This window comes from Saccostrea cucullata, unplaced genomic scaffold, assembly GCF_032062105.1.
Source record: "Saccostrea cucullata isolate Sc308-1 unplaced genomic scaffold, CSIRO_AGI_Scuc_v1 ctg98, whole genome shotgun sequence".
NCBI classification, from domain to species: Eukaryota; Metazoa; Mollusca; class Bivalvia; order Ostreida; family Ostreidae; genus Saccostrea; species Saccostrea cuccullata.
Window position 1 is genome coordinate 167452 of NW_026928385.1, and position 17359 is coordinate 184810.

Sequence of the window (17359 nt, forward strand, 5' to 3'; positions counted from 1 at the left end):
ATGATATATTTTATTTGCTGACAAGGTCATTGTATAGACCATAGAACGTACGAAATGATGACCTTAAGCGGGACTGCTGATACCTAGTGTCAGTGTCTGTACCCAGTATCTTTTATTTCTAGTTCAAATGAATGTATTGAATTTACATATGAATGGAAGTAAATATTCTTTTAAAAATTATTATTAATTGATAGTTAACTCATTGTTGAGCTTAAGATTACAGCAATTTAATTTTATCTTCTCGTGTATAAATTATGTTTTCAAAAAAATTGTCGTGGAGGAGTGAGCCGACGGGTCAAACACGTCGTGTGCTCATTCAGTCATTTTCATAATTGGGAAATAATCAAAAAAATCCGTCGACAATTCAGTGTGTAAATTAATGATAGATTGTATTTCCTGACAAGGTCATTCATCAGATAGACCATAACTTACGAAATGATGATTTTGAACAAGACTGCGGACATTCTTGTTTTATCAACTTATTTGCCAATAACTTACCCGATTTTAGACATTGTTCATTACGTAGTGTATGCTCTTGCGTTTTGAACTGACTGAGAGATATAAACCCCGTTTGCAGGCGAAGAAGGTACTTGTATACTGCTGCATAAGTAAGAGAAGTTGAGATTGAAAAGTTAAAATCATCACGTTTAACTATTAACGTCTATTTCCAGTAAAAATATCAAAATTTGAAACAGGTGTGTCAGACTCTATATTATCTTTCATTTCAAGCTTAATTTTGGATTTGCTACTTGTGTACAATCAGAAGGATTTTTAACAAAATAATTTTCAAATGATTAATGACAAGGTAAAAAGCAGATACTACCTACGATGTCAAAAAGTCTCAGCTTTAATTTATCGTAGGCAATGGTTGCAAAAGCGTTCACAAGTCGTACATTTTAGATATTTAAGATATTTTAGTCGGTTTAAGAGCTCTAAAGAGGTCATGTTTTTTGTTATGCAAAGTACAAAATGCCGACTTTAAATAAAATTTACTTTAGATATTTAACATTGAATTTGGTATTTGCGATTTAACTAAAAAAAATCCTCAGAGTTTTTAGGTATCAACGTATGATTAACACTACTTAAAATATTTTTGAGCAGTACTCCGGATGTTTCTCCTTCACTGCTGTGTGAAAGAACATATGGAATTGTCTATATGTATCTTTGTTTACATTGATTTAGAGGCCTTCTTAGTTAAGCAAGCATATTTAACAAACAAATAATTAGCTGGAAAAATACATCTTTTTCTTCTTTTTTTTATCAGAACACAAAGAATGACACAATCTGTATCAACACCGGCGAAGTTGTTGGTTGCTGCAATAGATTTTGGAACAACTTTTTCTGGATACGCTTTCGCTTTTCGAAATGACTATGTCAAGGATCCTCTCAAAATCCACGGTAACCAATGGACAATCGGTTCTCAAGCCGGGGTGTCCCTCAAAACCTCGACCTGTGCTCTGTTTAACCCACAGGGTGAGTTCGATTCTTTTGGGACACAGGCCGAGGACAGATACGGTGACTTGGCTCTCGAGGAAAATCATCACGACTGGTACTACTTCCGGCGCTTTAAAATGATCCTCTACAATAATCAGGTAAATATCGTCACCCAATGCTGCATTCTCTTGGGGATACGTATACCCTTTCTAAATTCATAATATTCCTCTGGTGAACTCATGGTCAATATTCTTACCCTAACAATAAAAAAGAATACAATAGAGTATAGGTGATTTCCTCATATTTTTTAAAAATTTATATGTGTAAATACATCTACAATAAGCTAAATGCCAACATTCCAGACCGTAGCTCGGGATCTGGCGATGGAAGACGATAAAGGCAACACACTTCCGGCCATGAAAGTATTCGCAGCCTGTATAAAGTACCTCCGCGAACACATGATGGACGCCTGCAGCACTAGGCGGGTGGACATTGAAGATGACGAAATACAGTGGGTCCTGACGGTGCCTGCCATCTGGACGGATAGCGCCAAACAGTTCATGAGAGAGGCTGCGACGAGGGTAAGTTATATATAGATATATAAATAATATCACAGAACTAATGTGACATTTATTATACATTTTAATTTTTTTTCTAATTATTGTATCAATTCCTTGTATGGTAAAACATTGAATATTCATTCAATATGTTAGGCTGGTATTCGTAGTGATCTCCTGGTCATTGCACTGGAACCAGAGGCTGCGTCTATTTATTGCAAACACCTGCCAGTTAACAAGATAGAAGGCGACAACAAGAAGAGTTTGGACTCTTTCTCCCCAGGAACAAAATACCTTGTTTTAGATGCTGGAGGTAATCTCCTTTTGATAAAATAAAGTTTTCACTTAAAATTTTAGTCCTACGGCATTGATTATAACATCTATGAACATTTTAAATATAGGTGGTACAATTGATATAACCGTGCAAGAGGTTCAACCAGGCGGTCTCCTACGGGAAGTTTACAAAGCCAACGGCGGCGATTGGGGTGGTACAAAGGTGGACGAGGCGTTCATGGATTTTCTAAAAGACATTGTCGGAGAGAGTGTTATAGAGCGATTCAAAGAAGAACATCGATGTGACTACGTGGAACTCTGTCGTGACTTCGAGATCAAGAAAAGAACAATTACACCAGACATGGACCAGAAAGTCACATTCAAAATTCCAATAGCTATCAACGAGCTTTACCAAGAGATGAAAGGAACATCTATAAGGAACTCCACTTCCGGTGGAAACAAATATGGAAGCCGTATTGCCTGGATAGGGGACAAACTGAGGGTAGACTCAGAGATAGCGAAAGATTTATTCAAGGTTACATGTGCCTCCATTGTGGAGCATGTTTACATGATTTTCCAACAAGAAGAGGTAGATAATACAGAAACCATTCTGATGGTTGGTGGATTTTCGGAGTCTCCAATGCTGCGTTCAGCAGTCAAAGAAAGATTTCCTGAGAAGAGAGTGATTATTCCACAAGAAGCCGGGCTGTCAGTCTTGAAAGGCGCGGTGATATTTGGATTCAATACCACAGTTATTGCCTCAAGAATCTGCAGGTACACGTATGGAATAAGTGTATACGATGATTTTAGAAGCGGAGTAGATCCAGAAGACAAGTTGATCACAATAGAAGATAGAACGTTTTGTAAGGACAGATTTAGCAAACACGCCGAGGCGGGGCAGTCTATGGACGTAGGAGAGGCAACAGAGGAGAAAACCTACCGCCCGACACGACCCGATCAGACTCAAATCACTTTAAAAGTTTACGTCACGGAGGACCGTGACCCTGTCTATACTGATGATCCCGGATGTACTTGTCTGGGACCGAGCCTAACTGTTGACATTCCAGACACTACAGGTGGACTGAAGAGGAAAATCGGCGTCAAGCTCATTTTTGGTGGGACAGAGCTCTCCGTGGAGGCAAGAATAATGAAAACTGGAGAAACTACCAGTGCCTCTTTGGACTTTCTGAACCACGAGATGTAGTACCGTCCCATTCATATACAAACATGTGCTAACAGTGAACAAGCTGCACGAATAATATGTAATTGATTAATATTTTATAAAGTAATTATTGTCTTTTCCTATGACAAATGTTTATTTTATACATGTATCGCATATTTGGACAGTGAATAAGGATAAAAGCTATCAAAATATCATTAATTCACTCAATTTTCGTAATCCATCATCTTCATATAAGACATACTTAATTTTATTTTTGTCTTCCAATGCTCAAGAGGGATTCTGCAGCTAGTTTTTGCTTAGTTTACTAAAGATTTACTCAAACACATTCACACAGATTAATAATGACATTTATCAAAATTACGCTATCAAAGAAAATACTTTAAACGAAAGCAGAGGGGCCATACTCACAAGCTTAGATTGAAAGATACACAAACTAGAAAAATTACCCAGTGACCCCCAGTGCATATTAAAGCTGAACACGATTCGTAAAAGGAATGTGTCCGACATTTTTGTTCGGAGAATCGCTATGCCTGCAGAGCTCTATATAAACATGATAAAGGGCAGGACTTATTTTCTTTTCAGTGTAATCAGTCGACACCGGCGTGGACGGACGTACGCTATACAGTATTCGGTAGCCACAATAATTACCTAATACTTCGTCTAATGCAGCAAAGTAATATGCCAAAGAATCTTACAATTACAGTAAAATGATATTGTCCTTCGGACCCGGTAACGTGAGGGCTTGTACCGAGCAGTATACAAACACAGATAGACGTAACTGCAATAAAATGTAAACAAAGGTAAATTAATGCAAGATAACCAGCTCGAACATGGGTCGCCATTCCACACCAATACCCGTGACAATAAAGCAGTAAGGTGTGACGTATCTGAAGAGTATACCCTAGTGATGATGTATCGTAGATAATGACTATTTACCAGTAGTGTTCAGCTTTTATCGTGTAATCTAACTACTTCTTTTTTCACTTCAGAATTATTCAATTTTAAACATGTACTGAAAGGAAAAAGAAACGCAGGGTAGCATAATACTAGTATTCGAAAATTTGTTGACCGCTTGACCAAAAATTATGAAAATTGGTCAGATGAGAAAATTTGTTACTATGCACCAAAATTAGTGTTCAGAACTACTCAACCGTTAAATGTATGGCGTAACATAGGGAAAACGGTTAAAAGTCCAAAACACTTTGATGACGACGAGTTTGTCAACAAATCTTGTTGCACCATTTGATGCACCTAAGGTATACACATTGTTTTTCAATATTTAGAGACGATATGAATTTCTTGCAATCTTGGCACAGTTTACGGAAATTCCATGGGGCCTGGTTTTTTAATTGCCTAATGAATGAAAAAAAGCATCAACGGGTAACTAAGCAGTTTCTTGTAAATTTTCCCCCATAAAACTTGTTACCTGTTGTCAGAGAGGGCATGGAATGGTTTTCAATCAAACGTGACGATGACGTTAACGTAAAACAGAGTCATGTTACGAGCAGGTTATTCGTCCTTCCATCTTTTAAATCACCACCTTACTGCCCTCAAAACCGCTATTTATACAGTAGACTATTATAATCATTATATTCACATGAAAAATGAAAGAAAACAATTCCGCAATTTGGTTTTCTAAGCCAGTCAACTTACTATTGTCTTCCTCTCACTGGCGCATGCGCGCGTCGTATGACCAATTTTTTGGTGTAGTTACCCATGCCCAACATAGCCAGAGATTTAAAGATAAACACTCTGATGAATTCCATGCAAAGGAGAAATAAGGCTCATGACAGATACGCAGGAGAGACAATGAAGATAATTCGTTTTCGATTTTCACTTTTTGGGGGTATCGTCATATGAGCTTCAATAACTCATTAATTGTTAAACAAAATCAAGTGGGATTTTGGTTATATTTTTTTGAAAGATGATTTTAAAAGTTAGATAGGAATACTGAAAAAAAAATTAAAAGAAAAATAAATTTAATTCACCTCTAAAGTTTACCCTGCGTTTCTTTTTCTTCTCAGTATATTAAAGTAGATGGTTTTCATATAGCCCCTCAATCGCATAATGCAAGATTTTAACATACACCTGATATATTTATTTCGTTCTGAAATCGTTTCATGGTCTTCTTTACCATATCTGGCCCATCGCATGGCGTAGTCTTCCACACAGTATATAATATTTCTGAAATTAAGATGCAAGTTAAAATACCGTGGTTCCCTAAATTTTGGCCCTTTTAAAATGAAATATATGGATATAACGAACAGTATTCAAGATCAAATATCCATAAAACAGTAACAACAAAGGAGCAGAGCAAACACGACCTTTCAAAACATCAGAGGTGGGATCAGGTGCCATGGAGAGTGAGGTGAGCATCCCCCGCTACCGATTTAGGGTCTGCATTATATACTATGGCACCAGTAAAAGTGTTCAGCATGACTATACTTGCACGGTGAAGAAGAACATGTACAGGAAGGAGGCATATGTTTCAGATATTCAATATCTAGGCTTTGTAAAATCTTGTAATTATAAAGTTTGGAAGCAATAGTTGATGTTTATTTGTAGGAAATACAAAAATTTTTATTCAATTTATGGCAAGCCTAGCTCTCTTTCACGTTTTCTTATCGCGAAAATGTCGCTAATATTTCAAGACAATAACCATGTACGTGATATAACCAGTAGTAATATGAGAAATTAAAACAGCCAATAAAGAAAATATCATGTCTTAAAGTTGAATCCTTTCATCTGAAGACAGACTTAAAAATTACGTCAGTAAAAGCGAAAAAGCAGCTATTTGACTATTATTAATAATTGCGAAATGCAAACCAAAGTGTTGATTTCTGTGAAACGTATGGAGAAAACGAACAGTATTCAAATCAAAAGTCCATAAAACAATACAAAATAGGTGCAGAGCAAACACGGACCTCCAAAACATCAGAGGCGGGATCAGGTGCAATTGAGAAGTGAACATCCCCTGCCGACCGGTCACTCCCACCAAATGCTCCTTGTACTGATCGGGAAATAACGGAAAAATCCGTCATCAATTCAGTGTATCAATAAAAAAACTAACAATTAGTATAATAAGCGTCATTCAGCATTTGACTCAATGATAAATTGAATTTGCTGACAAACTCATTGTATTGACCATAGAAATTATGAAATGATGACTTTAAACGAGATTGCTGATATTCTTGTTTCATCAACTTGTTTGTCAATAATTTACCTCGTTTTAGGTATTGTTATATCGAATCAACTGAGAGATATATTCTCTGTATGGAGGCATTGAATGTATATTACTGCATAAGTCTGGGATCGAAATTGACGATTGAAAAGTTAAAGTCATCAAGTCCATCACAGAGCTTGGTCGTTAGATTACCATTAAAGGCTTTTTTCAAGTAAAATATCCAAACATGAGACAGGTGTTTTAGATTCTGTGGTATCTTTTTAAGAATGATATGAACCATTGTTAACTAACATTACATCATCTTTATATTTAATAGTCGAGTTGAAGGCCACAGCAAGTGTTTTCTTTTTTCACGTATAATATTTTTGGAAAAATTCTGCTTCAAATGAATACAAAAATAGGTCTGCTAATAACGGGACCCATTGGGTAATCATTGGAATTCCAATAGATTGTTTGAAGAACAGGTCTCCAAAAGCCACATAGAGATATTGTCAATCAGAAACCCAAGCATCTTCTTTAAGTCAACTTCAGAGTACTTGACGGTATAATCAGAATGGTTTTTAACAAAATAATTTTGCAAATGACTAATGACCAGGTAAGTGCACGTGAATTTTTTAGGTCTATTTTAATTTTAAAAAGCAGCTGTCAATGATATCAGAAAGCCTGGACTCGTGGATAATCGTGGGGAATGGTTGTACATGAAGTTAAGAATTCATAGCTTTTTAAGCTGTTGATTTTGATAAAATCTAGTGATTTCAAATAATTTTTCAATTTTTTTAAAGGATTTTTAAGTATCTACATCTGATTAATACCACATCTCGAATTGGTATTGCACAATATTCTTAAAGTTTCTCATTCACCACTATTAATATCTTAGTGAGGAGTAAAGAAAGAGGTTTGGTTGAACATTTACTAGAACCCGCTATGTATTTTTGTTTGTAAGGATTTTTATGAAGTTTCGGAATCCAATATAGATATGGTACTACAGTAATTCAAATTTATTTTGGTTGTTTTGAATATTAAATTATTTAAAATTGACATGTGATGTTAAAGAATTTCTTCCTTAGAAAGGGAACTATGAGTATAAGTTGCATTAACACTTGTAGAATTAAATCGAAGTTCTTCTAAAATACAATTTATATAATGAGCCTTACAAACGAAGACGGTGTTGTTACCTGCTTTGTCAGCAGGGACCAGTACGTACTGATCATGTAATCAATCTATTTTTTTTCACTTCTGGATTTTCGAATAAAGAGGGATACATGGTTTTCATGTTCCTTTTTCAATTTTTTAATACGCAATTTTAACATAGACCAGATACATTTAATCCATTCTGATACCCCTTCTGAAAGGTACAAAAATCTACAGATATCTCATAAAGATACATGACAAATCAGCACTACCATTGTTTATATTTAGAGATTCTGTTTATTTATTTGGAGGCAACTTTCTCAACCATTACTTTGTGCGGCTTAATTTTTTAAATGTGTGTTGCATTGCGAACCACAACCATATTATAGTGTAATGTTCCTTTAAATATAAGAAATCAATTGTCAAAGTATGGTTTTGGTTCATAATGCAACACGTTGTGTACTAGAAGGCTTTAACAACATAACCCTCCGATATTTTCCAATATACTAAATGTTAATATGGTTGAGGGTACCATGCTTTGATCGTCAATTCAAATATTATCTTAACCCTTTTAAAATACAAAACACAAAAAAAAAAAGAAATTATATTGAAAATAATTAAAGTAAATTTAAAATTGTGGGCAATCCAATTTCATTTTTCGCATAGGTTAAAAACAGCCTTATCGAAACATCTTCCGATGTCAATGAAAGGATCGTGCTCCTTGTATTTAAGACCTTTTAAAATAAGTTATCTGAGGTCTTCATTATCAACTATGTTAACGTCACCAGGCTTTATGATAAAGGTAATGACTTTAACTTTTCTATCGTCACGTTACCTTACTTATGCAGCAATATAACCTCATCATCTGCATACGGAGTTGATGTATCTCGATATGCAAGAACAAAATCTACGTATGAAAAATTTCTAAAACGAGGAAAATTATTGACAAGCAAGTTGATGAAACAAGAATATCAGCAGTCTCGTTTAAAGTCATCATTTCGTAAGTTCTATGGTCGATACAATGACCTTGTCAGCAAATACAATTTATCATTGAGTTGAATGCGGACTGAGTTGACGACGGATTTTCCCGTTATTTCACGATCAGTACAAGTAGCACACAGGGCGGGTGTGTCCGATCGGCAGGGGATGTTCACTCCTCTATGGTACCTGATCCCACCTCTGATGTTTTGGAGGTTCGTGTTTGCTCTGCAGCTATTTTGCAGTGTTTTATGGACTTTTGACCTTGAATACTGGTCGTTATCTCCATATGTTTCACTGTAATAACATATCCAGCATGACTATAAGTATAAAGTGAAGAAGAACATGAACACAACAATGCAGGATCATTTTTTCATATATTCAATATCCAGACCCTGTAAAGTATTTAAATTAACGTCTGTCCTGGCATTGTTAAATATCGCAGCACTCCAATGACACACCTTACATATTGATTTGCTTATCGGTGTCAACTGAGATGTATACAATTTATATAAACAGAAAGTACAGAAAAGACAATATTTATTTAAACTTTGTAGGGAAATTTGAAATCTTACCGAATTTGTCAAAAATTAAGAAAATTATGATCAGTCGTAAGTTAGCCCCATTAAAACTAGTTTCACCAAGAAATGGAACTATACATACCTTAATATATACACATGCTTTGCCTTCGAATAGACACGTTGCCTTCAAAGTGAAAAGTAAGTACTTTAAACGAACTATTTGATGTTAATATTTTTTCAAAAACATTTTATAATCTTTTCCAAATTGAAGTATGACTGATTTTAATTTATGTCTTTACATTGTATATATTTCATAAAGGAAACCTCACAAAGGAATTCAATAACATGTTTCTTTTCATCAATATTTCAAGAGAGACATATCCAAAATATTATTTCACATTCCAAAGGATACACATGGAGGTTTTTATTAATGCAAAATAATGTTAGTTTACAAGGCCTACATTACAAGACATTTACGACAGTAAAACTAATTTGAATATTATTATACTATACATATACCCGGTAGTTATAACTAAATATTAAAACGAAAGTAGCAAATTCCCTAACATTGAAGAGGAGGACAGTATACTCTTGTATTGTTGAAGAAGTGAGAGACACCGAACTAACATACATCAAATTTAATATTTTAGAATATGTCTAATTTGCTGGTGGCGGCCATCGACTTCGGTACAACCTTCTCTGGGTACGCCTTTTCCTTTCTGCATGATTATAGAAGGGATCCTTTGAAAATTTCTGCCAACACTTGGACAGCAGGGTCAGGGAACCTGGTGTCTCTCAAAACATCTACATGTGTCCTATTTGATCCAAACGGAAAGTTTCATTCTTTTGGGTTTGAAGCCGAGGACAAATATTCTAACCTAGCCTTAGATGATGATCACCATGACTGGTATTACTTCAGAAGATTTAAAATGCTGCTTTACGAGAAAACTGTATGTATGCTTGTGTAATTTTCTATGATTTAAACAGCGATATTATTTAATTTCGGGAAAAAAGTCCGGTTTAAAGTTTCTACTTTGTCAATGTCTAAAGTGTCAATAAAAATATATATAACTGTTTTTATTTGTAAAGATAAATAATTAATTATCAATATTTTATAATATTAAAGCATTTGTCGAGGGAAATCCTTATTGAAGATGATAAAGGGAAGGAAATGGAGGCAATGAAAGTATTTTCAACAGCAATAGGATACTTGAAAAATCATATGATGACAAACTGTAAGACGCAGTTGACAGATATAGAGGAATCCGACATTACGTGGGTGTTAACAGTGCCCGCCATTTGGAGTGACCCATCGAAGCAGTTCATGAGAGAAGCTGCAGGAAAGGTCTCTTAATTTCAACACTTGAACATAAACTCAACATTAAAATAATCAAGACATGATTTTATTTTATGGTTACCTGAGTCCCTCGGGTGATCTACTGCTGTTCGTTTTTGTCCGAAGTCTTCATTCTTTTACATTTGACCATTTCAACTTCTCTGGAATCCCTGAACCAATTTCAACAGAGAGACAAAAGAGGTGGACCATAGCCATCAAATTTAGTTTTATCTTTACATAAAATAATCTTTACCCATGGATATAAATCAAGCAGTCAAACTCTTGGCGTGATTATGAAGCAATTCGTCCCTTACCAAAATTGTGAAATTCAAGGTCCCACGGTCAAATGTTCTCCATTTAGGATGGGGCTCTTATGATCATAAAGTGAAAATGTTTTTTATTAAAAAGTCTCCCCATTTGTATATTTTGTAGATAAACTTAGTGCTTGATTATGATAAGCAATGGTGCCTCTTTCCAAATTTTGATATTTCTGGTCCAGGATCAAAGCTCCTGGGGGAGTGGTTCTTTTGATTTTATTAATTGAGAATTAATTATTAGTTTCCTGTCGATGAAACCGGCGAGACTGACGGTGTTCGCCCATCTATCTCACTGACTGTCTACCAGTTTGCCTGTCAGTATGTCCCACTCGATTTTCTGCAGTTTTTCCTAATGCTTTTATTGAGCTAATTTTGTTATGTGAATGTATTTTGATGAGTTTCAGATCATATTTGCACTATATATTTTGTTCCGCTTTGAGGAATTGGGACGGAATTACAGCCTTTTAATTTTTTTAAGGGGTTGCCACACTTTTCTTCTAATCGCCTGCAGATATTAATGTGATTTTTTTTTATCGGTGTCTACCTTTAACAGTTATAGATACATTTTGCATTTTGTTTCGTTTTAATGATTTTCGGTTCTTTTTAAATTCATGGAAACCAAATTACATTCCTGGTAGGGTGTGGCCAATATTGCTAATGCACACGCTCAGAAGGCGTCTTTGTTTTAAAATCTTCGTCTCTGATCCTGAGTATTAAGCAAATTAACTAATTGCAAAGTTGTATTGAGCAATACTTATTTATTTCTTAGTCTATGGATTAGGGGTACTTTGTGTTTTGGTAGGTTTCAATTGATCAGATAGTGAATATGCATAGTCCTCAAATTTCTTTTCCTCTGCCCCTGAATATAGGCAGACGAACTACAATTGTAAGGAAATAATGAGCAATGCTACTTATTTTTAAAAGAATTAAATTCACCCCTCCCCCACTTGGTCAAGGATTTTGATGCTAGGGTACGTGGAGCTCTGTTAATTAAAGTGATATTAGTAATTAAAAGTTATATTAGTTAAAATGCATTTTTTCTTCGAATAGGATCTTTTTCCCTTCTGTTCCTGGGTAATTAGCAGAAATTTTAATTAAGTGTTACTGTAAACTTGTGATGAGCAAGAATTCGAAACTGTAATGTATAACATCACTTAACACTGTGTGGTATCTTTTTCGGTTGCTTCTATTCCTTTTAAATCTTAGCATAATTTTACTATTGTATATTTACCACAGAGATCCGCCAATTTATTATCAAATTTAAATTTTAAAAATAATTTTAGATTTAATACAATAATCTAATTGCATAATATGTTTGTCTTTACTGTTTTCCAAATACAGATTATTTACACAGCCCTAGATTGAACATTATGTATGTGTACATATAACAATGGCATGTGTTAAAAACACGAAATCAGTATTTTCCATGTCCCTATTTATTTTGTATGACACAGGTACATTATTTACACAGGTTTAAAATGAAATTAACAATATAAGCCCGTCCAAGTAGGCAAAGAACATTTAAATCGATGCCTGACAATTTAACGTATGCAAGCATAGTGTCCTAGTTACCACAAAACTTGCTATATACAAGACACATGATGGAATTTAGTATTCACAAAGTTACTTAAGGGAAGATATCACGTGCTGAATTATAATATTCAACGTGTCACAACCCTTATGCCAGAAATTGTAAATTGCTTTCGACATACTGTCAATTACCCGATAACAATGGTAATTTCCATTCTTATATTATGTCGATGCGATATATCTTTGTGAGCTTGAGATAAAAGATACCACAGAGTCTGACACTTCTGTTTCATATTCATATATTTTATATGAAAAAATCTTAATGGTAATCTAACAACCAAGCTCTATGATAAACGTAATGACTAACTTTTCTATCGTCAACTTCCCTTACTTATGCAGGAATATACCATCATCACCTGCATACGTTTATGTGTCTCAGTTGATTCGATACGCAAAAGCATGCTCTACGTATGAACAATTTCTAAAACGATGTAATTATTGACAAACAAGTTGATGAAACAAAGAATTTCAGCAGACTCGTTTAAAGCCACCATTTCGTAAGTTCTTTGGACAATACAATGACCTTGTCAGCAAACACAATTTATCATTGAGTCAAATGCTGACTGACGTTTTTCATACTAATTGTTAATCAATTATTTATCCATATTTTTCCATTGTTTCCCTATCATGACAAGGAGCACGCGGCGGATATGATCGGTCGGCAAGTGATGCTCACTCCTCCATGGCACCTGGACTGGGTGCCATAAAACTTAGACGATCTCACTCTTGATCTCAGTCTCACTTTCCCCTATATATTACTTTCGAAAAAGTGAGACTGAGATCAAAAGTGAGCTCGTCTATATGTTATGGCCCCAAGGCCTGATCCTACCTCTGATGCTTTGGAAGTCTGTGTTTCCTCTGCTCTTATTTGGTATTGTTTTATGGACTTTTAATCAAGAATACTGTTCGTTATCTCCATATGTTTCATTCGAAATTCTTCTTCATCTTTTCGTTATTTACAAAGCAATGGAAAAGCACAAATAATGATTGATCTCTTTCCCAAAAAATCCAATTCTTTAAGAATTGAATTTCTGCTCTGTTTGTATACATGCTTTTGATGTAATCAAGGGATTGTTTCAAAGCAGAAAAAATTGAAAAGAAATATTTATCGGTCAAGTTCAAAGTATATACATATGTTAAGAAATTATATAAAAATGGTTTTTGTATCTGAGACAGGTTATAAAGTACTTCTTTTCGCTTTCCTCTTAAAATATGTATCAAAATAATAAAAAAACATCTTAAAAGATAAACTTTTCTTTCATAGGTCGGAATTGCTGATGATAAATTGATGATAGCCCTTGAACCTGAGGCAGCTTCACTTTACTGCATGCACCTACCAGTCCAGAGAGGGGGAGAAAATACCACCTTTGGAGTGTTTAAGCCAGGTGCAAAATATATGGTTGTTGATGCTGGAGGTAAAAAAAACTTTGAACTGCTCTTAATTCATTTACCAAGTACGTGTATTACGAAGGATATGATAATTATGCCTATAGCTTAATGATGAAGAACAAGAGGCCCATGGGCAACATCGCTCACCTGAGCACTGTGGCTAGGAACAACCACAAATCAATTTAGTAAATGTATAAGTTATGCTGACCCTAAAAGGGGGTATAATTTCAACAAATTTAAATCTACGCAAACTTGAATCTACACTAACTAACTTTTTTACTATAATGCTATAAATACTATTTTCCTTACATTTTTGAATTTTTATTGTTGTACATGTACCATCCTACCCCCTGGGGTCATAATTTTAACAAATATGCTTCTACACTATACCTGAGGATGCTTCAATAACCAATCCTGACTTTGCTGTTTATAAGCATGTTGAAAGATTTTTCCTATAAATTCCTATGTAAAACTTTGGTAGTCCATTGTGGCTCTGCCCGTACCCCGGGGGCATGATTTTAACAAATTTGAATCGGCTCTAATGATTTTAACAAATTTGAATCGGCTCTACCTGAAGATACTTCCATATAAAAATGACTAATCATGACTTTGCTGTTCTCAAGAAGCTTTTTAATGATCTTTTCCTATATATTCCTGTGTAAATCTTTGACCCCCCCCCCATTGTAGCCCCACCTTAACCACGGGGGATTATAATTTTGAATCTATGCTACCTGAGGATGCTTCCAGAAAAATATGACCAATCATAACTTTTCTGTTCCTCATCATCAGATTTTCTTTATATATACCTATGTAAAACTTTGACCGTTCATGGTGACCCCGTCCTACCCCGTGGTTATGAATAGAACAATCTTGAATCTATACTACCTAAGGATACTTTTGTTCATATAAATATGAACAATCATGGCTTTGCTTTTTTTAAGAAGAATATTTTTAAAGATTTTTCCTATATATTCCTTTATAAAATTTTAATCGCCAATTGTGGCCCTGCTCTACCCACGGGGTCATGATTTGAACAAACTTGAATCAACACTATATGAGGATGTTTCCATATTAGTTTTATCTTTCCTTTCCCAGTGGTTCTTGAGAAGAAGATTTTTAAAGATTATTCCTACATATTCCTATGTAAAATCTGATCGTTCTTTGAGGCCCCGCCCTACCCCCAGGAGTCATGATATGAACAAGCTTGAATCTATACTACATGAAGAATGTTTCCAAATAAGTTACATCTTCCCTGGCCCAGTGGTTCTTGAGAAGATTTTTAAAAGATTTTTCTTATATATTCCTATGTAAAACTTTTATCGCCCTGGGGGTCATGATTTGAACAAACTTGAATCTACTTTACATGAGGATGCTTCCATATACCGCTTAGTTTCATCTTTCCTGGCCAAGTGGTTCTTGAGAATTTTTTTGAGATTTTTAAAGATTTTTCCTATATATTCCTACGTGTATGTAAAACTTTGATCGTCGATTGAGGCCCCGCCCTACCCCCGGGGGTCATGATTTGAACAAACTTGAATCTCCATTACATTTAAGTTTCATCTTCCCTGGCCCAGTGGTTCTTGAGAAGAAGATTTAAAAGATTTTTCCAATAATTCCTTTGTAAAACTTTGCTATTTTAAGAAGATTTTTAAAGACTTTTCTTATATATTCCTTTATAAAATTTTAATCGTCAATTGTGGCCCCGCTCTACCCCCGGGGTCATGATTTGAACAAACTTGAATCTACTCTACATGAGAATGTTTCCATATAAGTTTCATCTTTACTAGTCCAGTAGTTCTTGAGAAGAAGATTTTTAAAAGAAACCATTAATTTTTCACTAATTTTTAATCATTCCCCCTTGGAATAGGGTGTGGCCCTTCATTTTAACAAATTTGAATTCCCTTCACCCATGGATACTTTGTTGCAAGTTTGGTTGAAATTGGTTCAGTGGTTCTTGAGTGGTTCTTGAGAAGTCAAAAAGTGAGAAAAAAATACAGACAGACAGACAGCTACAGACAGAACAACGCCGGAAAAAATGTGATCATAAAAGATCACTTGAGCCAAGGCTCAGGTGAGCTAAAATGTTAGAGAATTGTTTCATTGAAATTAAATGTTTCTGCATTTCACATTTTTATTTTTACACAAGGTGGAACAATCGACATTACGGTTCATGAAGTCCAGAGCAATGGTACTCTGAAAGAGTTGCACAAAGCTAACGGTGGAGACTGGGGTGGAACTAAAGTAGATGCTTCATTTCGCAGTTTGTTGGCCGACATCGTGGGTAACGATGTCATGGAGATTTTCAGTATGGATCACAAATGCGATTTCCTTGATCTATTGAGAGATTTTGAGGTAAAGAAGAGAACCATATCTCCCGATCTTAACGATAAGGTTACTTTCAAAGTCCCGATTAATTTGCTTGAAACATTCCGCTCAATCAATCCAGGAGACGACATTAAATCAGTCGTCACATCAAAATCCAAGTACAAAAGTAAACTCACTTGGACAGGAGACAAATTAAGAATGGAGGCAGACCTCACAAAAACACTCTTTGACGAAAGCTGCAAGAAAATTGTCCAGCATCTTAAAAACATCCTCAAGAGTCCTTCTGTAAAAGATGTATCTTCAATTCTTCTGGTAGGTGGATTTGCCGAATCACCAATGTTACGTGTTGCTATTCAAACTGCTTTTAAACAGACAAAAATAATTGTCCCACAAGATGCCGGACTGGCCGTTCTAAAGGGTGCAGTACTATACGGACATAATCCAAATGCAATTACATCAAGAGTTTGCAAATATACTTATGGTGTAGGAACAACAACCGAGTTTATCGAATCTGTCCATCCTCAGTCAAAGAAAAAAATCATAAATGAAACTGCGTATTGCGACGACATTTTCTCCATCCATGTGAAGGTCGGAGACACAGTCAAAGTTGGAGAAGCTCAGGTGAAAAAAACCTACACCGTTCTAAAGCCCGATCAAACATCAATAGGCATACCGATTTTTATATCACCTGATGAAAAACCTGAGTACACAACTGATAATGGATGCAAATGTCTTGGGAAACTAATCGTCAATACACCAGACATATCCAAAGGAATGGATAACGGTGCTGATGTATTTATGACATTCAGTGGGACAGAGTTAACAGTTACTGCAACTGAAAAACATCAACAGAACGTAGTAACTGCATCTTTTGACTTCCTTGGGTGAGCGCAAAGGGAGGTGCTAAAATTACTGCATAGTAGCATTTGATAAAGAAGATAAATAACTGAAATTTAAAACTAAGTAGAATGTGAAATGGCAGAGAAGAGATGTTAAAAGTGCTAAAATCCGACCATTAGCATCAGACATTAAGGTCAATAAATGATTGACCTCCTCTCCTGCCTGATTCACACGACCGTCATGCTATTCATACTATATAAAGTATTCTTTCCAGTATCAAATAGCACCATAAAACATTCTT

General features: G+C 35.2%; 2 protein-coding genes across 4 annotated transcripts; both read left to right on the forward strand.

Annotated features, from left to right (window-relative positions):
* Positions 1-1226: 1226 nt before the first annotated feature.
* On the forward strand, positions 1227-3532 carry LOC134277429 (heat shock 70 kDa protein 12A-like). Its single transcript, XM_062759762.1, has 4 exons — positions 1227-1592; positions 1797-2015; positions 2148-2304; positions 2393-3532. Exons 1-4 carry the CDS (start codon positions 1275-1277, stop codon positions 3466-3468), a joined length of 1770 nt encoding a protein of 589 aa, XP_062615746.1. The 5' UTR covers positions 1227-1274; the 3' UTR covers positions 3469-3532.
* A 5832-nt stretch (positions 3533-9364) lies between these two features.
* On the forward strand, positions 9365-17155 carry LOC134277430 (heat shock 70 kDa protein 12A-like). 3 transcript variants are annotated; one of them, XM_062759764.1, is made up of 5 exons: positions 9365-9459; positions 9912-10211; positions 10388-10606; positions 13769-13919; positions 16040-17155. In XM_062759764.1, exons 2-5 carry the CDS (start codon positions 9915-9917, stop codon positions 17104-17106), a joined length of 1734 nt encoding a protein of 577 aa, XP_062615748.1. In that variant the 5' UTR covers positions 9365-9459; positions 9912-9914; the 3' UTR covers positions 17107-17155. The 3 variants fall into 3 exon arrangements, with proteins under 3 accessions (XP_062615748.1, XP_062615747.1, XP_062615750.1); XM_062759763.1 differs by lacking the exon at positions 9365-9459 and having other exon boundaries at positions 9856-10211; XM_062759766.1 differs by lacking the exon at positions 9365-9459 and having other exon boundaries at positions 10036-10168.
* The last annotated feature ends 204 nt before the right edge of the window (positions 17156-17359 follow it).

What these genes read in the sequence shown, in the direction of transcription:
- LOC134277429 (XM_062759762.1), top strand. Translation starts at nt 1,275, where the DNA reads ATGACACAATCTGTATCAACACCGGCGAAGTTGTTGGTTGCTGCAATA. An exon ending in TGAGAGAGGCTGCGACGAGG is followed by an intron (nt 2,016 to 2,147) that starts GTAAGTTATATA and finishes TCAATATGTTAG; the next exon opens with GCTGGTATTCGTAGTGATCT. An exon ending in CCTTGTTTTAGATGCTGGAG is followed by an intron (nt 2,305 to 2,392) that starts GTAATCTCCTTT and finishes TTTTAAATATAG; the next exon opens with GTGGTACAATTGATATAACC.
- LOC134277430 (XM_062759764.1), top strand. Translation starts at nt 9,915, where the DNA reads ATGTCTAATTTGCTGGTGGCGGCCATCGACTTCGGTACAACCTTCTCT. An exon ending in TGCTGCTTTACGAGAAAACT is followed by an intron (nt 10,212 to 10,387) that starts GTATGTATGCTT and finishes ATAATATTAAAG; the next exon opens with CATTTGTCGAGGGAAATCCT. An exon ending in TGAGAGAAGCTGCAGGAAAG is followed by an intron (nt 10,607 to 13,768) that starts GTCTCTTAATTT and finishes TTTCTTTCATAG; the next exon opens with GTCGGAATTGCTGATGATAA.